Raw genomic sequence first — 24,683 nt, 5'->3', positions numbered from 1 at the left:
ATCCAGAACTTCTAAGGCCTGTTTGTTTAGTAGAGTAAGTACTGTTTCTCTTAACATAGGTAGTTGTGCCGGTTGAACGTTGAACCCTGTGGGGTTGACTGTTAACGGAGGCTTGGCCTTGAGTTGTATTAGATATCCGTGCTGTAGGATGTTGGATACATATGGATCTTGTAGTATTCCCCAGTTTTCCCAGTGTAGCTGAAGGCGTCCACCCACTTGAGACGGTTGTACTGGAACGGCTGGGGGTGGAAGACTCCAGTCGTTCCGAACCTGAATTTCATCGTCTAAATCCATGGTCACCTCTGGATGATCTGCCTCTAGCTGATCCTCCCCTAAATTTGTTGTATGGGCGACGAAAAGAATCCTTGGGATCTTTAGCTGCAGCTAATTTCTTGTCCCGTGCTCTCTGTAGCCCCGAAAACTTAGACTTGCCCGAGTATCTCTGTGTTGACTGTTTAATGACGTTCGCTAAGGTATCCATGGATCTGATCATAAGAACCTCTCTCGAGTCTTTAGATACTTCTTTGGAGACCTTGTCTATGTTGCCACCAAACAGTAAGGGCGATGACCATGGAGCTGTGTATATAGATTCTGTAAATTGCTTATCCCAAGAGCAGGAGGCTAGTAAGCCTTGCCGACGAGCCATGGTAGTAGTTTCAGTAAGCGCTGATAGGTGCTCTGTAAGAAATTGGTGGTCTCTTTTCTGCATGAGTAGAGCTGAGTAGATCATTCTATCTTCCTCCTCTGTAGAATTCTTGAACTTGGTGATGAGAGTTTCATTAATCGTTCTAGATCTATTCAATCCAAAGAACATTCTCCTGGCGATGGTATCTAGTTGAGCGAATTTGCGATCGTCTACTTTGTAACTTCTGGACTTGTCATCGCTGATTAATTTAAAGTTGTCATCAATATCCTGGGCCTTGAAAAAGGGGGCCCATATTGTGTCCGGCAATTTTTTTGGCATTGAAGACCGGGAAACGTGTAGATTGGACTTTTGAAGATTTGGAACAGGCTGTATCCAGATTAGCTGGTACCGCTGCAATCGGGTCAATAGGAGGTAAGGTGATATTGTCTACATCATCATCCTTCATCAGGTAAAAATCTGAGTTGAATTCTCGTTCTTCGATGGGGAAGCAAGTTGTAACTCATTCACCATCCAGTATCTGATCTCAGCATCTGAGAAAATGATACCTTCTTCCTCTGATGTAGGGTCACATGTCGGGAGTCCTAGATCTGTAGGAAGATCTATGAGAGGAAGATCTTCTGGGCGAGGCAGATATGGAGCCATTTAGCCTTCGCGTCCTTCGCGAATGTATCGAGTCAGTGTCCGAATCGACATATGAGCGCTTGCCTCGCGAACGACCTCTGTGTTCTACAGGGTGTGGGCTCGGCGAAGCGCTCCTTCTCCGCGATGTCCCTCGCAACTGGATAGGCTCTAGCTCCTTCGCGGAGGCGGCCTGGGACTTCCTTTGCGAAGTGATCGCTACGGGCTGGGTTGCCCTTCGCGGAGGCGCGTTTGTGGGCTCTGGGGCCCTACACGAAGCCAAGGCGGGCTCTGGGGCCCTGTATGACTTATTAAGTGTTGGGCTCTGGGGCCTCTGTAAACCGTAACGGTCCTCCATCAGTCTCATGATTTGTTTAACCAGGTCGTCTGGGACAGTCTGCGCTGGCGTTGAGGGTGGCCTCTCTGTGACAGTGACGGGACCCTCAATCATAAACTCAGGCGTCAGCGTAGGCATCTCTGGTTGCGTGTTGATCTGTGCTGTAGTGACGGTAGCAGATACTGGACGTTTCTTATGACGTACATCTGGAATGATAATCGGAATGTCATCATCATATAAACATAATTCTGAGACAGGTAGAATATCGGAGGCAAAATTATTTGTAGTTTTCGTAGATTTCCCTTTTGACGAAGCTGTGGACCTGGGGGTTCGAAGCGTACACGCTGAGATGATGTGGACACTTTCCTAGTCTTAGACTGTGAAGACGGAATGTCTTGAGATGCAGGTCGCTTCTTGGACATAGCGGACTGCGTCCCACGCTTATCCCCCGAGGGAAACTCCGGCAGGCCACCAGCCGGTGGCGGGTCGTCAGTCAACAGTTGACAGGGTATAATAGCTTCCGATCTATTAGCCATGACTGAAGATTGTTTACGAGATTTATCTGCCTTCCGTCTCAAAACGGAACATAAATATTTATCAAAGGCAGAAATTGGTAAATTAATACATAATTTACAATGAGAAACAATAGAACATGGAGTAATGCAACTAGGGCATTTTAAATGTGGATCGGTAGCGGAATAATGTAGTTTACAACCTGTGCAGATTCTCATTAACGTAAACTGCTGAACAAACACGCTAACCCGTGAATAAAACAGCAGAAACACGACTAATAATCAATGCAAGTTGAATAAGGATACTAGTTACACCTCTATAACTGAATATAAGAGGTACTAAACTAAATATAAATAAAGGATATAGTGTGTTGGGAGACACAGGCGCTCTCACGTCCAGCTCACTGGGCGAAGAAGGAGAGAGTGAGGCACATGGGTGGAGGTGGCGCCCTCATTCCCACGCTTGTGGAAGGGAGGTAACTCGTGGTGAGTACCAATTAGTGATTTTTTAATTGAAGGGAACTTCAATTGGGAGATACACGTGTTCCACTATGTTCGCAAGAAGAAGAAGACAAGCAATAAGCATGAGTCAGGATAAGGAAAAATAAAGTAATATAAGGAGTTGGTTTCTTGTGATTTATGCATGTCTGTAAGATGAGAATGGTCTTTTTTCTCACAAAGATTGCAACATACAGTAAATTATGTTCATGGCAAACAAGCTCATAATGAACTGATGGGCTTAGCAAACCATTATTTTAATACTTTTTTATAACCACTTGCTGTATATTTTAGTTGAAATGCTTATAGATAACTATTGTTATAAAGAACTAGAAATTGAGGACACATTGAGTTCATTACAAGTATATATAACTCTGGTTCACTGCAACTTAGTGCAAGAGTGAATTGGTTTTAATACACCACTTTTAATAGTATTCCAGTTGTAACATGGCATGTACGCTCAATGTGGGAGCAAAGCCCCAAGTGGTGCAGATCTGTCAAACCTAGAAACAATATCAGCCAGGGTAAGCCAGCATTCAGTGCCACAATCACAGGTTTCCAGCTTACCTAAGGGACACAACTCTGCACTGAAAGCTGTGGCTTGTTAGATGAGAGTGATTGATTTTGTTCAGTTTTACGCCGCACTCAGCAATATTCCAGCCATATGGTGGGGGTCTGTAAATAATTGAGCCTGGACCAGACAATCCAGTGATCAACAGCATGAGCATCGATCAACGCAATTGGGATAATTGTCGCGATTTACTACAAGCATGGCTTACTGAAGATCAATTCTAACCTGGATATTCATGGGTTCTCAGATGAGAGCGCCATCCACACCACTGATGTGTCCACAAACATACAACTAGCTCACATATGTCAGAATACAAGGCAACGTTCTTCATGCTCCAGTAGAGGGGCGAGTATTCACTTCGCATACTTAGATTAAATCTAACACCTGTACATGTAGGAGAAGGCAATTGATAACCCCATTGTAATCAGTTCAATGATCATGATGATATTGACTCTGAAATGAAAGTGCCTAATTTTGCACCTCTAATCAGGCCTAAAGATGTCTTAACGTATATTTCCGAGAGGTGTTGACACTAATGACAGTCCAGATAAACAAGGGTAAATAAACACTGGTTGCAAGATAAATCACTCCAATACATGCTCAAATACCAGGCAGCTCAGTACTTTAATCAATCTCCTTTTGGAACATGAACAATGTCAGTCTGGCAATAAATACTATTCCAAGCACATCCCACAAACCTCAGACTCGACACAAGAACAGCTTATTTCACAGGCATGACATAATTCAAGAGTCATCTCCCTTGCAAACATCATCTCTTCTCAGTATCATGTTTTGATTGTTTAATGTTGCACTCAACAATACTCTAACATGGTGGTAGTCGCTAGTGCTCAGTGCAGGCAGCAATACAAGCTTTTGATTTTAAAGTATCTAATATCGAGAAATCAGGAGAAACAGAGCTAATACTTACGTGTAAAAGAGGTGTCTCCACGACTTCTCTGAGTTTCTCAATTTGCTCTTTACAACCACCCACATCGCTGTACGTCACATCAGGTTTTTCTTCAACCTGGAACAGAATCAAGTCATATGAACGAAATCATAACAGAAAAGCGCTAATACAACAAGCTACATGGTATCTGTCTGGAACAAATCAAATAATAGCAAGCTTTGATTAAGGACTGGCTACATTAATGCTTGAGGAACATATACGAGTGAGTGAGTTTAGTTTTCCGCTTCTTTTATCAATATTCCAGCAATATCAAGGCACGGGTCACCAGAAATGGGCTTCACGACTTGCATCCATGCAGGGAATCGAACCTGGGTCTTCGGCAAACACTTTAACCACTGGGCTACCACACCACCCATAAGAGTGAGTGAGTGAGTTTAGTTTTACGCTGCACTCAGCAATATTCCAGCTATATGGCGACGGTCTGTAAATAATCGAGTCAGGACCAGACAACCCAGTGATCAACAGCATGAGCATCGATCTGCGTAATTGGGAAACCATGACATGTGTTAACCAAGTCAGCGAGCCTGACTATCTGATCCCGTTAGTTGCCTCTTACTGGTTTCATTTGTTAAGAGCAAATAAATGTGTGATCAATCAATATTTAAGTTTCAGTGAGATGAGACATACCTGCATCATGGTGACAGTGGGGTCAATCTTCGGGGGGAGAGGAATGTGGATCTGGTACTTGTTGCGGTCAACTCTGAAGCCACAACATGCATGACGTCATTCTAACATAAGGTATTATAAAACACAGTCCTAAAACTGACAGTGTCGTGGATAGCATTTTGTACAATATGTTGGTACCAGTTTGGTTCAAACAGCATTCGCTTTACGCCACAGCATGTCAGCTTAATGTGAAATGAGAGGATGTTGGGATTTGATGGTTACCCCGATTAACTGAAACCAGTGAGCAAGGGTGTGGTACTGACAAATGTAGACACATAATGAAGAAAACCAGGATTCTAAACCAGGATCATAGGATTCTGGCATGAACAAGGGAAGCAACTCTTCAAGGCAATTTCTGCAATTCATGGCAATTTTGAACTTTTGTATCATGATACAATACAGATGTCATATTATCTAGGTTTGATAACCAAAAAATTATGAATCATGTGACATAATTTTGTTATTCTCATTGCAGAACACTGAGCTTGCCAAGGTTTCTTTCTCATAGCATTCTAAATCAAAATTCCTGTATTCCTCCACATGCTCCACTTACCCAACTCTCATTCCTTCTTCAATATCTGTGGGTGCCACCTGATCTCCAAGATCAACGACAAATTTGGCAAACTGTTTCACATTGATAATATATTTGGGGTCATCAGAGTCTGCATTGATGATCTTTGTACACCTGGCTACTTGCAGTGGTTGCTCACCTGAAATAATGACGTATCAGTAAAAGGGGGCCTTGTCCTGTGACTACAAGATGACAAATTTGAAGACCAGTTGACATGTTCAGTGGGTTCTAAAGATATTCAGCTGTAGTATTTTAATCTTGGGACCTGTTTAAACATAATGGACACCATAGTTACCCTGGGGTCTTCATGTTCTGTATGAGACACTGCTTAATTCTTCAGAATGTGTTGTGTCAGCATAAATACTGTACCGATTTCAAGTTTTCTTGACTACACATATGTTGATGACCAGCTTACCAACCATAGAATCAAGCATGAAATGTGTTCGCAGTCAAAACAATCACGAAAGGTTCTGTGATCCTTGAAGTCTGCACTGATAGTATCTGAATCTAAGGACGTGAAGTTTAACAGATAACATTAGGTGTATAACACAGAACCCTGAATTTTCGAACACTGTTCTGTGTATGTTGGTGATATATTGAAACTGTTTCAAAAGGACTGATTGGAGTGCATGGTGCTGTGGTACACTGACTGACTGACTCAGTTCGGTTTTATGCCGCTTTTAGCAATATTCCAGCAACATCACGGCGGGGGACACCAGAAATGGGCTTCACAGATTGTACCCATGTGGGTGTCTTGAACGGCAACACAGGGTGAATAAGAAAGTCCTCTGGGGTACTTATGCATTAAAATACCAAGAACTATATTTCAATAAGCAGGAAGCCACTCTACAGTAAAGGCAGGTAACTCCTGCAAACCTCAATAGGAGCAGTGACATGAAGCGTCTTTTCATAACCTCTACAGATTTTTTTTCAGGCGGTAGGAATCAGACTAAAAGATCGAATACTTACCCTATCCTTGTGAAAAAAATAGAAATCGGTAATGCTCGGGTCTGAGGACATACTTGAATGTCAGTCTACCTGAAGTAATATAAGCCAAAGCCGACCAAAATGCCCACATACCTTCACCGCTTTCCAACACCAGTTAACGGTTAGAACAATCCCTGAAAGGAAGGCGACTAGACAGCCAATCTAAAGCGATGGACAGATCCATGGCCCGGAATGGACTTGTCCGTCGGACGACGGGCGCCTCTGTCCACACCTGCTAAGCGCTGAACCAGAGGGTGTTGTCCTAAAGGGCACCCTCGGTAGGAGGATATGGAAAAGCTGAAATAGCTGTGGAGTAGCCTCGGATAGTAGACGGGCTAGGCCCCTCGGCTTCCAACCTGAGACTGTAAAAACTCCAAACTTCGACTACAGTCGAAGAAAGGGATCAAGTATCCCTCTGTTTCCACACCAGCCAAGCACATAACAGGCCCATCTATCCTCATACTGTAAGTTAGTCGAATCCCTCCGCGAAGCCAGAATTGTGTCTGCAACTGGTGCAGGAATTCCGCTCGCACGGAGGCGACTCCTGACAGTGGCCAAGCCACCCACTGGATCCATGGATCCGGGTGTGGCTGGCCTTCCTGGGATAGGAGGTCCGGTCGCATCGGTAATAGCACAGGAGGCTGTACTAGCGATCTGAGTATTACCGGGAACCAGCGTTGAGACGACCACAGAGGTGCAAGAAGCACAAGTAGTCGCGCTGGTTGGGTGGCTAGCTGCGATAGGACTCTGGGAATCAGGGGTATCGGTGGGAAAGCCCACAGCACCCTGTCCGTCCAATCTAGCTGGAAGGCGTCGGAGGCGATCGCTCCCGGATCCGGGATCCTGGAGCAAAACACCGGAGTCTGGTTACGTCACCCCAGAGGCAAACAGATCCACCTGGAACGACCCGAACAACTGGGAGATAGCCCGAATATCTCGGTCGAGTAACCACTGCGTGAGGGGCCAGGATCTGACGTGAGAGTGCATCTGCACGCGTTGTCCTCCCGGGAGATACACAGGTAATACCCGTGTGTTGAACCCGGTCGCACCACAGCAGAAACTGCCACGCCTCCTGGAGGAGTGGCGGAGACACCGTACCGCCCTGCTTCAGGATATAGGACATCGCCGTTTGATTGTCCATTTCTAGGCGAACCACCGCGGTTCGAACCTGCTCCATGAAGCGTTGAACACCAGTCGGACCGCTCTCAATTCTAACACGTTGATGTGTAAGGTCGCCTGGATTCACGGACCAAAGTCCGGAAGCTGTGAGTCCCCTAGGACACCCCACCCTGTGAAGGAGGCGTCCGTCTGAATTGTGGCGTAGGCACGGGGTCTCAGTGGGATACCCTGACTAGATTCCGGTGTCGGTCCACCACCCTCAGGTGGGGAGAAGCCACTCTGGAGTTAGGAGAATTGTCTCCGTAACTCCCGAGTGTGACCACAGCTGTGCTAACGCTTGCTGAACTGGCCGCATCCTCAGACGCGCACGCCAAACTACGTCCACCGTCGCCGCCATGTTGCCTAGCAACTGAAGCCATGTGCGTGCTGAGGCCCTGGGGGACTGAAGGAATTGTAAAACAACCCTTTGGACTTTGGAAATGCGGTCTTGAGACAGAGAGACTAAGCCCTGCTGTGTCTCGAATCTCGCCCCCAAGAAAACCAGATCCTGGGATGGAACCAGCTCGGATTTCTTGAGGTTGATGACCCAACCCAACCTGGTGAGAATATCCATCACCGTCTGTGTGGATTCCCGACTCAAGTGAGTGGAAAGCGCCCTGAGCAGCCAGTCGTCCAGGTACGGGTAACAAAAGTTGCCCTGTGCCCTGGCGACTTGAGCTGGCACTAGCATGAGTTTTGTGAACACCCTTGGCGCCGTGGAGATGCCGAAGGGGAGCACACGAAACTGATAGCACCTCCCGTCGAAGGAAAACCGGAGGTATTTCCTGAACTTCGAGGAGTGCATTGGTACATGAAGGTACGCGTCCTTGAGGTCGATTGACGTAAGCCAATCCCCTGCCTCCACAGATGAGATCACCGACCGCAGTGTCTCCATCTTGAAGGATGGTACCTCTAGCAAACTGTTCAGACCCTTTAAATTGAGAATGGGTCTGAACCCTCCGTCCTTCTTGGTAACCAGGAAATAGGTTGAGTAAACCCCTAGATTTTCCTGGCCCGTCGGAACCACCTCGATGGCTGCCTTGTCCAGCAACGCCTGGACCTCGGCACGGAAAACATCGGCCTTTTCCGGAGAGTTCGGCACTGGCGTGCAACGAATCCCGGAGAAAGGAGGAGGGCCTCGCTTCCACTGTGGCATATGACCATCCCTGAGTGTGGACAGGACCCAGGGATTTGATGTGACTTTCTCCCATTCCCGAAGGAAGAGAGGTAGCCGGCCGCCGACAGGGACTTCGGGTAAGAGGCAGTGAATCCCGGCAGTCGGCAGTGTAACAACCGCTTGTGCCGGGACCAACAAGGGCTCCGGAGGAATGCTTACTGGGAAGCCGGGGCCGACTTCCCCTTCCTCTGAAAATGCTGCTGAGAGGAGGCAGCCTTGCCCCTACCTCTACCCCTGCCCTTGCCTCTACGTGCCTGAAGTGGAGCCGTCCACTTGGGCGCTTCCTTTCCTGAAGAGGAAGGGTAAGCTGAGGCAAGGACGGAAGGCCGGGCGCGAGCAGTGAGGGGTTGCTCGAGTAAGGGCTTTGAGTCCTTAAACTGGCTAACCGCCTCCGCGGCCTCCCTGACCACTGTCAATGCCCCCGGGAACAGGGTTGAGCCCATCCTGAACGGCAGAGACAACAGCGCCTGCTGTGTAGCCGGTGAATATCTGGCCACAGACAGCCACAACCGACGGAGGCCCATAACCGCAGACATCATCTGGCTAGCGCACGACCGAATGGCGTCGCGTGCCAGATGTGAATGCACCTCCTCCGTGAGCTGCCTCGCTATCGACGCGTCCTCCTGGGTCCACCAGCTTCCTCTGCAGGGCCGAGAGGTATGCTGAGTGGACGGAAACCTTAAGTTGTTGAACGGCGTTACGGTATTGTTCTTCAAAGGAACGATATACCGATTTCAACACCTGGTTGTTGGAAGTAAACGGAGGCGAGCGCCGACCCTGACGAGCCGACGCGTGGCTATGGCCAGATGACCCCCCCAGGGCGACTGAGGCATAAATGCACTCATCTACCACCGGGGGGTCATAAAGAGCCCCCTCTCCCATCAGGTAGCGCCGGTTCAGCTCCGGGAGATCGAAGCGTGACCTGCCACCTGAGAGGAGAGGGTTAATAACCTCACTGATCAGTGAAGGTAAAATACGCATAAGTGGGCCTCGGCGACCCGACCGCGAAAAACGCCTCCCCGGGAGGCGAAACTCCGCGGGTTGAGGGTGCGTCTGGCGGCACACGACCACCTGCGGCAAAATGGAAGCAATGCGTTCCCTTACTTGCCGCAGGGACGGACCAAGTGCGAAGGAACCTTCCCCCGGCGTCTCATGCCCCCCGTCCTCATCCATGGCTTCCTCCTCCCGCTCCCCCGGCAGCGAACTCTCGGTATCCAGAGTCGCCTCCGAGAGCACGGAAGTCGGTTCCACAGACAAAGATAGGGGAGCCATAAGAGCCAAGGCGCCTGGCCCGACCGACCCTAGGCTCGAGGATGAGCCAGGTTGCCGAGGACCCAGGGAAGAGCCTGCGAAACAGGATTCCCGAAGTAGCGTAAGGCCCGAGTCGACCCGGTAGCACCGGCTTCGAAACCCCAGCTTTGTGAGCTGGTGGCCAGCGATGCGTGACCATTATCCACAGCTAATGCGCTGCGCTGAACCCGAACGAAGCTTCGGGCCAGCCACAGGCGCATCCAGCAGCAGAGGTCACCAGAGCCAAGGCTCAAGGCAACGACCCCTCCGGGGGTAGAACCCGTCCCCGGACCGTAGCCCGAGGCAGGGGAACCCCCGACAGACGACCTCGGAGCGCCGCCAACTCCCGAACGGAAGCCGATCTCCTCACGGAGACCGGACATCGCGTCCGTGATCAGCGAGCGAACCGAAGTCATCTGTTGCTGCAATATGGAATTTAAATCATTAATACAGAGGGGTGCAGAATCTGAATGAGTGGAAGTGGAGGGGATAGGGGAAGAAGGTTTATCCGCCGTCTTGGCCCGCTTACCCCCACCCCCGCTAGTAGAAGAAGAACTCTTCTTACTTTTAGCCACTTTAGATGGTGGGTCCTGAGCCCATAAGTCCCCCCCGCCTGCAGCAGATTTGTATAAAACAAAAAATCGGCGGATCGACGCTTAGTCGTCTTGGGTGAGAAAATCTGGCAACTCTCACACGATTGATCATCATGATGCTCAACAGCCAAACAACGTAGGCACACATCGTGCGAATCCTGTGGTGGCAACATGGCCGCACATGCAACGCACGGGTGAAACTGTAACAAACAGAACCATTTTTAATGGAACTGATGTACAGTCTAAAATACACACATATATGCAACACAAGTAAAATATAATACGCACGGGCGATACACCCTATGTGAAAAGCTAAGGCAGTTTTACCCTTAACATGTATCATGAACAAGGCGAAAAATGCAAGCTACCTGCGTAACATATACAGCGTAAAAAATATGAAAAAACTTACCCAACTCACCTTACATTGCTGGAAGTGAAAACGTTAGGCAAGCCTACAATAGTAATACAAGAAATTACCCTACCACCCTAGCGATGTAACTTAAAAAAGTTACCACCGTAGGACAGAAGGAAGCCAAACCGACCGCCATCTTGCCTGCCACATGGCTGGAAAATGGAGCCTGTCCGACTAAGTTACAACAATCATGAATGAAAAAATCAACCTACAATTCCATCTAACGCCCGTGCGAGAGAAAAGAGGAACCATACATACATTAGTTGATTCTTTAACACTCATTTTCATCAATGAACGACACGCACGTCTCTCTTCTAAGACGACAGCATGAAAAGTGAGGTGCGAGGTTGTCGGCTAGAGTTACCTGCTCTTGTCGGTAGGGGGCCCTGGGACCCTGTAGGGTGGTCTCATAACGCAGAACGTGTTTTTACGTTTTGTAAATATTTTTTTATTGAAATATAGTTACAACTGTCGTAGGTTTCAAAATGGACATTTTAATGCTTATAAGTACCCCAAGGAGGACTTCTGAAAAAGAAATAGTAGGTTGATATAACAGTAAGCAGAGAAACAGCTTGGAAGAGTTTTCATGAGCATGATCATTGATGTCAGTATAGTTCTGTCTCCTATTCTCACGGTAAAAACGTTTTCTGCCGATATCTCCGATGTGTGATACCGAGCGGTTGTTAACCTTGCCGACCAGTAACTAGGAAGTGGCCCAGGTCTACGAGCATCAAATTTAAAATGAAGAGACTTACACTAAATGCCAATCTATCGAAAACCATGGTATCTTCTAATAGTTCCTTCTGATACACAATACTTGTCCTAATTCAGTTTCATCACCCAAGATTGGACCAGTACTTTTAACTGCTGACAAAAGTGATATTCCAGCAATATCTGAAGGGAAGACCAAAAATGGGCTCCAAACACTGTATCCACGTGGAGAATCAAACCCAGGGATGTGGCGTGATGAGCAAACACTTCAACCACTAGGCTGCCCCACTGTCCCGACTGTTCACAGTAAATCTTTAACAGCCAAGATATGAATTTGCCTGGATGACTTACTTTGCAATGTCTGTTTATCTGCAGCAAGATCCCACAGCGCCGGTGGTGCCAGACCTGTGTCAGACTCCTTGATACCTGAAGTATAATGTGTGGCATATACATGATGCAGCAGGTCACATCAACAGCAGAGAGTTCTGCATCATGTAGTTTGTCCTATATGCTAGGTACTTAAGAATTCTTAGATCAACAGTGAAATTGCAGTTCTGGTCTGAAATGTTTTTCTATTTTTCTGGACAACAGGACATAAATTTACGAACATTATTATGAATATTACTTAACATTTACTCCATCAAAATTTAAATTGATTGCTTATAAGCTATGTTACTAAAAGAATTTTGATGACAAGTAGTTTCTTCCACAATGGTACGGAAATTGATGACATGGTGACAAGGCTAGCAAACTCTTGATATGATAGTTAGCCATATGACCGGTTATAAGTACAGTTGGTTGGTTGGTTGTTTAACACGCCGCACCTGGCAATCTACTACACCAAGTGTACTGGATCTGCTAGTGTCGGATTTCTACTAGTTCAACATATACCGGGTAGCTAAAAGTATGAAAGTTCAGATGGTTGATTTGTTGATTGTTGTTTAACGCTGCACTCAGCAATATTCCAGCTATATGGTGGCAGTCTGTAAATAATTGAGTCTGACCAGACAATCCACTGATCAGCAGCACGAGCATGGATCTACGCAACTGGGATACAATGACATGTGTCAGCCAAGGCCACGATGTAAGATAAGTTTCAATTTTATGCAAGCTTCTCAGTTCAGGTTTAATTTTTTGTGGTCCGTCCTGATTGATCCGGGTTTCAGAAGTGTGTAGACTGGGCTCTGCCGCGTAAGGGTAGTGTAGCGCAGCGCAACTAAGCGGGAGAACTAGAAGTAGTAACTGACAGTGACAAGTCAGAAAGCATGGTTAACTTAGCTGCGGCCTTGGTGTTGGTGTTGGCGAATTATGTACTGAAAAAAGCCAAAAGAATATCTTGCAATTATTATATGCTTCTGAGTATAAGCATAAGTATAAATGTTCTAAAAGTGTTTAGTGTAAGTGTTTTGGTAAACAAAGTTGTATATTTTTTAAATGTGTAATTTTGAAGATGATTTACATCAAGCTTTTTTTATTATATGCAGCTTGTACCTGTCAAATCATCAAGAACTGTCAAAACAAGAACTGTCAAAACAAGAACTGTCAAAAACAAGAATTGTCAATGTTTAAGCAAGTCAAGTGTCACAAGTGTATTGAATATGTCAACAAGAAAGTAAAATGACTGAGTACAGAACCATGGGCTAATTATTTTTCTGCTACACACAAGCCTAACCACCCAATCCTGTTAGTTGCCTCTTATGACAAGCATCGGTTGCTGAAGACCGATTTTAACACGATTCTTCAAGGGTCTGTAATAAGTATAGATCTATACTCCAATCTACAGAAATTAAAAATACACAATGGTACCTACCTGCCAGTTCGTTAACTTTCTTGAGAACATTTTGAATGTCTTCTTCTACTCCTTTGATAGCTTTGCTGTACTGACCAACACCCTAAAAGTTAAAAAATGCAAATAAATGTGATGTACAAAATGCCGAGCAAGAAACCAAATGAAAAGAAAGAATGTTCACATTTCGTATGCATAATCCCTTTTTGGGTGATGCACACATTTGAAAGTTAGCATTTGTGGAAATGTCATCATGGTTATGTTTTTTTGTCTATCAACATATTTACACCAAATGTATTGGATTCTCCTTCTCAGCATTCATCTGTTAGAAATAGCAAATCTCCTGATCTTGAGTGTAAATATCAGTCAAATTTAGAAGCCTATACTACATCGAAACTTGCCATATATTGTAATAAAGAAGTTGTACATCTACAGAACTATCACCTTTTTTTCATGATACAGTTCTATGCATCATTCAACATGTCTAAAACGTTATTAGAAGACTAATCTTATTCAAGTATGTGCATGAAATTAGCCTCTAAAATTAAACCACTGCTTAGATCTTTTTAGAATTTGGGATGGCTTTAAGCCATTGCTTTCAGAAAATCTGCAGAGGTTAATGCATGTAAGACATGTGATGTTCACAGATTGCATTCACACTTTTTCAACAAGTTTGGTTTTATGCCACTTATAGCAATATTCCAGCAATATCACGGCGAGTGACACCAGAAATCAGCTTCACACGTTGTACCCATGTGGGGAATCGAACCCGGACCTTTGTGTCACAAGTGAACACTATGACCATTTGGCTACCCTACAGCAGCCACAACTTATGATAAAGTAACAGCAAATAATGTCAAATGAACAGAAACTGTATCAATTTCATTTTATCTAAGTAAATGTTTTTATGCTTCATGTTTTAGCATGTTTATTTGGTGTTCAACACTGCACCAAGCAATGTTTCAGCTACATTACAACAGTTACTACATAACTGAGACTGGACTATATAATCCAGTGACTGACATCATGAGCATCCATCTATGCAACTGGGGTATGATGAAATGCATCAGCCATGTCAGCAGGCCTGACCACCAAGCCTTGACCACTTGTTACTTGCTGCTAATGACAAGGATGGGTATTTGAATACCAATGTAAACCAGGATCTTCAAAGACGCTCATGCTATATGGTGTTGGTCACACACACAAGTACATGCCAGAATGGTGCCATTACTCAAAACAAGACAATAATGTGAACTTGCCCACATGTTGTCTATGGAAAATATTTCAGGGATACTTACATAGGTCTTTAAAAGAGCAATGTCCCCTTCATCAAGAACTACAAGAAAAGAAAGTCATACTTATAGTTGTTACAAATGTTGCAAATCATACCTTATGTACAGTATGATATGATTAATCACAAGACTGCCTCCGTGGTGTAGTGGTTAGAGCGTCCGCTCGGAGAGCGGAAGGTCGCGGGTTCGATCCCCGACCGCGTCATACCAAAAGACGTTAATATATGGTACTTGTTGGTCCCTGCCTGGCGCCCGGCATTAATGGGTACAGCAAGAACTGGTCGGCTCGGAGTCAGTATAATGTGTCTGAGTGGGGTATTTATGCTTCACTGCGGCATGGTATCTCAGTGGGCTAGCACTATAAAACCAGCTTAAGTCTGGGCTAGTACAAGCAGCCGCACATACACACGCATGCACATCGTCATATGAGCAAAATATTTTCAAGCACGACATAAAACCCAATTTCACCTCACCATTAATCACACTAATTGCAAGTTTAAATCAATCTAAGACTGCAACAATCATTTGGCAAATATAACCAAAATAGGGGTATTAACCTGGGGCTCCTTTCACGAAGCAACGCTTAGTAAGGTTAACCATAACTTCCACATCTGATTCTGAGTTCGAATAGAGAAAAAGCATGATGCTTACCATGTTAACAGAGAATCAACTATAATATTTCTAGTAACTGTGAATATATCCTGATGTTTGTAGAAATTTTGGACCATTCAGTTGTCACTAACGTAAGATGAGACTCTAGTCTGAGAGCATTTGAAAATGAAAGTATATACAACTTCAGGGTTGTTTTTTTTTTTTATGGAAATAAGGACGTGATAACAAAAATCATGTTAGACTTTACCATGTCTGACAAATTCCACAAAGTTTTATTGTCCAACTTTAAACAAATGACAAAGAAGCATATTTGTTATGGATCAACATGCGCCCACTAACAAAGACGATTATATTCTGTTGAGAATGTAAAATGTCAAGCTACGTTCATGAATGGTACATATTTCTGTAAATTTCCGAAAATGACAATGCAAATTTGAGGTGTTAGTTTCAATCATTGCTCCAGTATTTACCCTGAATGGGCTTATCTTCTTCTTTGTCATCCTTCACTTTCCTCTGGTCAGATCCTAAGTGATCAGGCATGATGAAATAAAATTATAAACAACAAACACAGTCGAAAAAGGCCGGATAATTGTGTGTTTGAGGATAAAACTTGACTGTAATACCGGAAGTAACGTTTTCTCGCTGTGTCTCGCGAGATACGTTTTATTAACTTCCGGTGATGTCATTACCTTGGAAAATATGACAACAAATTGGTGAAGGAATCAGTTCTCGAACTAGAAATGCTCCTGTACGTAGAAGATAAAGCTTTTCCGGTGAGTAAACTGTAAAACGTTTGCGGTCCTGTGAAACCATATAGATGATATGTTATAAAGCGTAGTTTCTTATGTAACGTGTACGGACCTCTTAAACTTTAAGACTTTTACATAAGCTTTAGCTTATGTAAAAGTAGGTAATCTACACTGCCAATCGGACGGTACTCAATAGAAGCGCCTCAAAGTGTCACTGTTCTTGCTTGCCACTGCGATCTTAAGGTATAACACTTTTACGCATTAAATATTGTTTTATTTTAACGATAAAATAATGATCTGTTTATTTTGAACTCCTTGGAGGGCTGTGCAGTGTGTAACTTAGTAGCAGTGTGTTGTCTGTTACTTAATATGACTAAACGTGTCGTGTGTGACGTAATATGAGTAAACAGTGCAGTACTTAACTAAAAATGAGTAAACTGTATAATGTGTAACTTAAAAGCAGTGAACTGTTTAGTGTGTAAGTTGTAACTCAGTAGTAGTAGTAGTGTAGTGTGTGACGTGTGTTGTGTGTAACTTTGTAGAACTGAACTGTGTACAGCGTTAGTGTAGTCTGTGACGTGTGTTGTGTGTAACTTTGTAGAACTGAACTGTGTACAGCGTTAGTGTAGTCTGTGACGTGTGTTGTGTGTAACTTTGTAGAACTGAACTGTGTACAGCGGTAGTGTAGTCTGTGATGTGTGTTGTGTGTAACTTTGTAGAACTCACAGAACTGTGTACAGTGGTAGTGTAGTCTGTGATGTGTGTTGTGTGTAACTTTGTAGAACTCACAGAACTGTGTACAGTGGTAGTGTAGTCTGTGACGTGTGTTGTGTGTAACTTTGTAGAACTGAACTGTGTACAGCGGTAGTGTAGTCTGTGATGTGTGTTGTGTGTAACTTTGTAGAACTGAACTGTGTACAGTGGTAGTGTAGTCTGTGACGTGTGTTGTGTGTAACTTTGTAGAACTGAACTGTGTACAGTGGTAGTGTAGTCTGTGATGTGTGTTGTGTGTAACTTTGTAGAACTGAACTGTGTACAGTTGTAGTGTAGTCTGTGACGTGTGTTGTGTGTAACTTTGTAGAACTGAACTGTGTACAGTGGTAGTGTAGTCTGTGACGTGTGTTGTGTGTAACTTTGTAGAACTGAACTGTGTACAGCGGTAGTGTAGTCTGTGACGTGTGTTGTGTGTAACTTTGTAGAACTGAACTGTGTACAGTGGTAGTGTAGTCTGTGACGTGTGTTGTGTGTAACTTTGTAGAACTGAACTGTGTACAGCGGTAGTGTAGTCTGTGACGTGTGTTGTGTGTAACTTTGTAGAACTGAACTGTGTACAGCGGTAGTGTAGTCTGTGACGTGCGTTGTGTGTAACTTTGTAGAACTGAACTGTGTACAGCGGTAGTGTAGTGTTTAACTCAGTAATAGTGAAGTGTTTGGGGACTATTTCAGTAGCTACTAAGTATAGTGTTCAACTCAGTAGTGAAGTGTTTAGTAGTGTTTGTGGTCTATTTCAGTAGTTACTTAAAGTAAAGTGTTTACTGTTACTGTGTGTTGTTCCAGCACAAGACATTTGTGGTGGTGGTGAAGGGAGAGGAGAAGGTGGCTCGAGTCCGGGCTCAGTTGCTGCACATCTTGTACAACATTGGGAAAGAGACGCATCAGTTCCGACTCCGACACAATGGACAGTTTCTCCGGGATGCCCACACACTTGACCAATATGACATTGTGGACAACTCCGTCATCAAGATGGTTCCCATGTCCAAGAAACCAGAGGTAATTATCCCCTGTTAATCTAGTGCCACCTGAACCATGTGACGACAGTTGTACACATTTCTAAAATTCGTTGTTTTGAGTTACATGAAATGATAACTGAGCTGTTATATATTTGCAGGCCTCCTTTGACACCATCTCAATGACCAGTAGTACAGTCAACCTGGAGTTTAGCCCAGGGCAACCTCCCAATGTGAAGAGGGCTTTGTACTCTGAAATCAAACATTTGGATTGGAGAGAAAGAATTCTGAATGACTTTAAAGTAAGATAGAATTTTGAACCACCCCTACAGGGCCCGTAGAGGGGCCCCCTACAGCTCAAGAGCAGGTAACTCTGGCTGTGTACCTCGTACCACCTCACTTTTCATGCTGTCGATGCGTCGGCCGTGGAGTCGATTGATTGCATGGTCAAGCTTCTGAATAAGAGAGAGATGGTAGTGAGATAGAGTCAAATCCTGTATGTATGGTTCCTTTTTTAAAACGTCGAAGCTAGCTGGAATCTTTGTATGACTTTTTTCATTCATGATTTGTTGTAACTTTACGGCGTGTTAAGCTGTCTCCAGCCACGCGTGGCAGGCAAGATGGCGGACGCGCGGGGTCCGTTTGCTTTCCTTCTCCTGGCTTTAGAAAAAGCCTTGTAGTCGGATTAAGTAAAGGGGCTGATATTTCATTTTGTAGATTATACTTGCCTAAATTCCTCTTTTTCCAGGCTTTAAGGTAAGTTTTGCTTGAGTGTTTTTGCATTGTGGCGTTTGCGTGTGCAAGCTCACACATGTTGCTCTTTGTCACCTATGTGCGCCCATTACCCAACGGCTATTATGGCTTTGCGCTAGTATTTAATAGCTTTGCTGTAACAGTTAAAATATCAGCCGGGCGTTGTATTTTGTTCTGTTTTTGTTGTGTACATATTATATTATGTATATCGTACAGTCCTTGCTATTGTCATAGAGTGGTTCTGTTTTTGCAGCCCAAGGGTGTGTCACCTGTAGCGGCAGTTTGTCACCTCAGGATGCGCCACCTGGTTTGCTTTACGTTGTTTAGCGGAGGAAGCCCATGACGAACAAAAGGTTGTTCTATGTGTCAGGCTTTCTCCCCGCACCATCAAGTCAGACGTGCTGATTACATGTTCTACACGTCCTTACTTCAAGCTGGGGACATTTGGGGTCAGGAGCCTAAAGACAAAGATAAAAAGCAAAGAAAAGAATGCTTCGGCTTCCTCTCTTTTGGGGATGCTCCTAAGCGGTGAAGGTGCGGGGCCTCGGCTCAGTCACCTGCCATCCCTCAACATCACAGGCACCTTCCCCCTCCTGTCCCTGTTTCTAACCAGCTAACAATTGGTTACTTTCTGATATATTGCAGAAGCAGATGGATTCAGTCCACACTCTGCGTGGCTGGCGCTTGTGGCTGGCCTCCGCCAGGAGATTGGCGTCCGGCCGAGGTATGCCGGGTGTGTGTGTGCAGGGTCTATGGCGAGGCAGTGCTCCCAACCTCAGCTTAGGCTCTGGTGTGGGGGTTTCTGCTGTCAGGGGAGTGCGTCGGCTCCGAGTCTCTGCCTCTCGGTTGCTGGCCACCCTCCGCTGTAGTAACTGCTACGGCCCGAGCCTTGGCTCTGGGTCTGGTCCAGTAGTTAGTAGTTTGGCAGGCTCAGTCCCTGTAGTTGCCGCTATACCATAATTGTGTCCCACCGGCTTAGCGCCCGGCTTGGCCATTTAGATGTCGGGATCATTTGTCTACCATTGAGGAATCCCAGCCGCGGGCTCTTCCCTCGTCGCGGCACAGCGACTCAGTATCGAGTCTTGGGTCAGGTGTGCGGGCAACCCGGCTCTGCTCGAGCCTTTGTCCCTCTCTGTAGACCCTCGGATGATCCCTCAGAGCTCTCTCTGGTTACAGAGACCTCACTCATTGAGGATCGATTCGAGGAGGCTATGGAGGAGGATGAGGTGAGGGAGGAGTTTAGTATGCCTTTGGTTTCCAGCTCGGTGCGTCCCTGAGAGGCAGGTGCAATCGGAGGCGTATTGCTTCTGTCCTGCCCCAGGTAGTGGTCAGTACTGGCGCACCCGACCCTCAGGAGTTTAAGCCTCAGGGGAGGATTTTGCTCCCACCAAGGTGGGGGACACAAGGCTGCGTATATTACCCTCAGTCTTGTCTGAGGTAATCAACCCCTCCTCTGGTGGTACCAGGTCCAGGTTCGATTTGCCAGAACTTGACCGTCCGGTACCTCATGGGGAGGCTTGCCTTCCACAATCCCCCCCAGTGGTTGACGATTGTGTTTACGCATCCGCCGTCGCCTGGGGGAGTTACGTCGAGTAATTCTATGGCTTCAGCCAAGCAAGGTCGCCGGCTTCCGCCCGTTCCACGACTAACGCTGGCAGCTTAAATCGCTTCCTATCGATCCTTTGAAGAGCAATGCGCCAATGCGGTTCAAGTGCCTCAAAGTGACGATCCATTCATACATCATCTCGTGTTGCAGAGGCAACTACTGGATGTGGGTGGGGTGGAGGAAAGATTCGTCTCCCTCCACCTTGGCTAAGCAATTAACGGAGGGTACAGTCACATCTGGCCGCGATTCTATCAGGTCGTCGGCTTGCCAAATGATAATGTGGCAGGTGATGGGCCTCCGTCGCCTGTGGCTTTCGATGGCGAGGTATTAAGCCTGCCATAACAGGCTCTGCTGGCACTGCCATTCGGATGGGTTCTACCCTGTTCCCCGGGCAGCTACAGTAGTCCGGGAGGCCGCTGAGGCTGTCTCAACCTTCAAGGACTCTAAGCCCTTGCTGGAACAGCCTCACATGTCTCGCTCAGCGGCCCGGTTGCCTCCTCGCATATCCTTCTGCCTTGGCTAAGGAATCTGTTAAATGGGCTCAGCCCTTGCAGTCGCGTGAAGGGTAAGGGGCAGAGGCAGGGGCAAGGGCAAGAGTCACGGCCCACCAGCCTTTTCAGAGGAAGGGGAAGTCAGCCCCGGCTTCCCAGCTATAATTCCTCCGGAGCCCTTGTTGGTACCAGACCAAGCAGTCGGAGTACTGCCGAAGTCAGGTATTCAATGTCTCATGCCACATATCCCTGTGGGTGGTCGACTTTCCCTCTTCCTGTCGGAATGGGAAAAAGTCACGTCCAATCCCTGGGTCCTGTCCACACTCAGGGAAGGCCACATGCCACAGTGGAAGCGAGTTTGCACCCAGTCGTTGCTGGACAAGGCAGCCATAGAGGTGGTTCCTGTGGGACAAGAAATGTTGGGTTTTACTCAACTTATTTCCTTGTCACCAAAAAGGACGGAGGGTTCAGACCTATTCTAAACCTCAAAGGTCTGAACGACATGTTAGAGGTACCGTCCTTCAAGATGGAAACACTGCGTTCGGTGATTTCGTCTGTGGAGAAGGGAGATTGGCTCACGTCAATCGACCTCAAAGACGCGTACTTCCATGTCCCTATGCACCCCGAGTTCAGGAAATACCTAAGGTTTTCCTTCGACGGGAGGTGCTATCAGTTTTGGTACTCCCCTTGGCATCTCCACACAGCCACGGGTGTTCACCAAACTCATGCTAATTCCAGCTCAGGTAGCGCAGGTCACAGGGCAGGTGCTGTCACCCGTACCTAGGCGATTGGCTCCCTTCGTCGCGCTGCCACTCCACTTGAGTCGAGTTGCGACACTTTCTGTGATGAGTATTCTCACCAAAGTTGGGCTGGATTATCAACCTCAAGAAATCAGAACTGGTTCCCCACCCAGGATCTGGTGTTCTTAGGAGCGAGATTGAGACAGCGGGATAGTCTCCTGTCTCCGGACCAAGTCCACCAAAGTCCAGAGAGTTGTGTTACAATTTCTCCAGAGTTCCCCAGAGACCTCGGCTCATCGGACTTGGCTCCAGTTGCTAGGCAACATGGCGGCAGCAGTGGACATCGCTTTGAAGGGTTGAGGATGCGACCCATTCAGCAGGCTCTAGCTCGAATGTGGAGTCCACACCCAGGGTTACGAGTTGATTCTCCACACTCCAGGGTGGCTAATTCCTCATTCACGGTGGTGGACACTGGCAGGGAATTTATCCAGGGGGCCCCTTTGGACATCCCATCGCCAGATCTCTCAATTCAGACGGACGCTTCCCTCACAGGGTGGAGGCGTGCTGAAGCGCCCTGTCGGTCTCAGGCCTGTGGTCACAGAGCGAAGCGCACTGCACATCAATGTGCTAGAATTGAGAGCAGTCAGGTTGGTGTTCAAACGACTTCGGGAGCAGGTTCAAGGCGTGTGGTCCGTCTCGAGATGGACAACCAGACGGCAATGACTCTACATCCTGAAGCAGAGGCGATGCGGTTTCCCCATCTCTTCTGCAGGAGGCATGGCAGTTTCTGCTCTGGTGCGACCAGTTCGACATACGGGTGATGCCTGTTTATCTCCCTGGGGCAGACAACGTTCGAGCAGATGCACTCTCTCGTCGTATCCTGGCCCCACACACACGAGTGGATGCTCCATCGGGGGATATTCGGGGCTATCTCCCAGTTGTTAGTCGTTCCAGGTGGATCTGTTTGCATCTGGGGGCCGAACCAGATTCGATGGTTTTGCTCTACCGGATACCAGATCCGGTGAGCCATCGCCCAAGACGCTTTCCAGCTCGATTGGACGGACAGGGTTCTGTGGGCGTTCCCGCCACTACCCTGATTCCCAAAGTCCTCTTGCAGCTTGCCGCAACCAGCTCGACTTCTTGTGCTCCTTGCACCCCTTTGGTCGGCTCAAAGCTGGTTTCGGTACTACTCAGGTTTCTGGCTCAGCCTCCTGTACTATTACCCTTCGACCGGACTTACTATCCCAGAGCGGGCCGCTGCCGAATCCCAGGATTCAGTGGGTGGCCTGGCCTCTGTCGAATGAATCGCCTCCGCAGCGGCGGAATTCCTGCACCAGTTGCAGACACAATTCTGGCTTCGGAGGGATTCGACAAAACGTTCAGTATGAGGATAGATGGGCCTGTTATGCGCGCTGGTGTGTCGGGCAGAGGATTCTTGATCCCTTTTCTTCAACTGTAATTGAAGTACTGGAGTTCTTGCAGTCTGGGTTAGAAGCCGGTTTAGCGCGTCTACTATCGGGGCTACTCCGCGGCAATCTCTGCCTTCCATATCCCTGCCGACGGCGGTGCTCTCTTGGGGCAGCACCCTCTAGTACAGCGCTTTTTAGCAGGCGTGGACAGAATCCGTCCGACTGTCCGGCGGATTAGTCCCCGATGGGACTTAATCAATCGTTCTTGATTGGATGTCGGTCCTCTCTTTCCGCGATCTGTCGTCTCTTTCACTCCAGCTGTTAAGTTGGAAGGCTGCCTTTCTTGTGGCGGTAACGTCTGGCAGGCGAGTAGGTGATATCCATGCGATGTCAGCGGATCCTGCTCTGACTGTCTTTCACAAAGACAGAGTCAGCATTGGTTGCCAGACTCCTACCGTCCTAAGGTGCGCGAAGCGCTTTCATATAACGCCCTATCGAACTGCCAGCTTTCCTCAGCCTCCATCGTCCGGTACCTCTCTTCGGCGTGCTCACGCGTCTTAGATGTCCGTAAGACTCTCAAAGGCTTATATCAAAATGAGCGGCTGCTATCAGGAAAGATAAGCAGCTGTTCTGTTGTTATGGGTGGTGTAAGGCTGGTCTTCCGCTAACAAAGCAGACCATATCTAGGTGGCTTGTCTCTGCCATTTGTTCGAGTTACTCTTACAAAGGATTAACCATCCCTCAGGGTTTAAAGGCTCATTCGATTAGGGCAGTGGCGACATCAAAAGCATCGCTGGCGGCACTGCCCATTGAGGAGATCTGCTCAGCGGCTATCTGGAGCCGACCGAGTCACGTTCATCCGCCACTATCAGCTGGACAAACACTCCGCGGGGCGTGCTCGGTTTGGCCAGACAGTTCTCACCAGTGGACAGTGTCGTGATTCTCTAGCCGAATGAGCCTTGAGAAATCACGTTTGCTTTTCTCATGGTGTAGGTGTTAATAAATTCCCATTTTTTATCAGTGGTGGTATCACTTTGGTGGTGGTTTTACCGTATGTAGCGATTATCACTGCGCTACAGTCACTGTGTTCATCCCTGCACCAGCTTGGCTGGTTTGGGTTGCTGAGGGATATATATTGGACTCGCCCATACTTTCCCTCCCATTTTGATGGTTGGGGTTTGGGACTTTGCGTCAGTCTTTATAAATTCCACCAATAGCCTGTCGGCTAGGCTCCTTTCCCCGCCTTGCCACGCCCCACGCCTGATTGACATCAGCGGTCAGGTGACTAGGTGAGTGTACTTTCTCTCTCTGTCGCCGCCCGGCTGTGCCTTCGACTGAACTTGGGGGTATGTTAGGCAGACAGAATACCGCTCCGACTCAACATCGTTGGGGAGTCTGTCTTATGCTTATATGTACCCCAAGGAGGACTTCTTCTGAAAAATTTTACAAACCTGGAGAGGTTATGAATTCTTTGAAGAAAAGTCCTCCTTGGGTATGCGACACCTCCCTCATTCTGTCTGACACGTTCAGCATGAAAAGTGAGTGAGTCACGAGGTACACAGCCAGAGTTACCTGCTCTTGGCTGTAGGGGGCCCTCTACGGGGCCCTGTAGGGGTGGTCTCACCACACATAACGAGTTTTTTGTTTGGTAAAATATTTTATTGAAATATTGTTACAACTGTCGTAGGCTTTTAAAATGGACATTTTAATGCTTATATGTACCCCAAGGAGGACTTTTCTTCAAAGAATTCATAACCTCTCCAGGTTTGTAAAAATTTTGCACTATGGGCACATCTGCACAAAA

At 46.8% G+C, this 24,683-nt stretch overlaps 2 protein-coding genes across 2 annotated transcripts in view; one reads left to right on the top strand and one right to left on the bottom strand.

Annotated features, from left to right (window-relative positions):
- The window catches only part of LOC124266007 (26S proteasome regulatory subunit 7), a 30,113-nt gene extending 14,062 nt beyond the window's left edge, over nucleotides 1–16,051 (bottom strand). Inside the window, exons 1-7 of the mRNA XM_046700823.1 lie at nucleotides 15,875–16,051; nucleotides 14,799–14,836; nucleotides 13,525–13,606; nucleotides 12,066–12,140; nucleotides 5,369–5,525; nucleotides 4,777–4,849; nucleotides 4,111–4,206 (exon numbers count right to left, since the gene is read on the bottom strand). Coding sequence (XP_046556779.1) covers nucleotides 4,111–4,206; nucleotides 4,777–4,849; nucleotides 5,369–5,525; nucleotides 12,066–12,140; nucleotides 13,525–13,606; nucleotides 14,799–14,836; nucleotides 15,875–15,944 — 591 coding nt within the window. The 5' untranslated portion in view covers nucleotides 15,945–16,051. The remainder of the gene's footprint in view (nucleotides 1–4,110; nucleotides 4,207–4,776; nucleotides 4,850–5,368; nucleotides 5,526–12,065; nucleotides 12,141–13,524; nucleotides 13,607–14,798; nucleotides 14,837–15,874) is intronic.
- A 33-nt stretch (nucleotides 16,052–16,084) lies between these two features.
- Nucleotides 16,085–24,683, top strand: part of LOC124266011 — a 34,173-nt gene continuing 25,574 nt past the window's right edge. The window contains exons 1-7 of the mRNA XM_046700827.1: nucleotides 16,085–16,177; nucleotides 17,711–17,923; nucleotides 18,042–18,182; nucleotides 18,887–18,940; nucleotides 19,279–19,501; nucleotides 19,810–19,898; nucleotides 21,644–21,882. Of these exons, the coding sequence (XP_046556783.1) occupies nucleotides 16,145–16,177; nucleotides 17,711–17,923; nucleotides 18,042–18,182; nucleotides 18,887–18,940; nucleotides 19,279–19,501; nucleotides 19,810–19,898; nucleotides 21,644–21,882 (992 nt within the window). The 5' untranslated portion in view covers nucleotides 16,085–16,144. The remainder of the gene's footprint in view (nucleotides 16,178–17,710; nucleotides 17,924–18,041; nucleotides 18,183–18,886; nucleotides 18,941–19,278; nucleotides 19,502–19,809; nucleotides 19,899–21,643; nucleotides 21,883–24,683) is intronic.

This window comes from Haliotis rubra, unplaced genomic scaffold (genome assembly GCF_003918875.1).
Source record: "Haliotis rubra isolate DU_JTF1 unplaced genomic scaffold, ASM391887v1 Scf1227, whole genome shotgun sequence".
Lineage (NCBI taxonomy): Eukaryota > Metazoa > Mollusca > Gastropoda > Lepetellida > Haliotidae > Haliotis > Haliotis rubra.
Note: the sequence above shows the minus strand (reverse complement) of the source record. Positions and strands in the feature narration are given on the sequence as shown.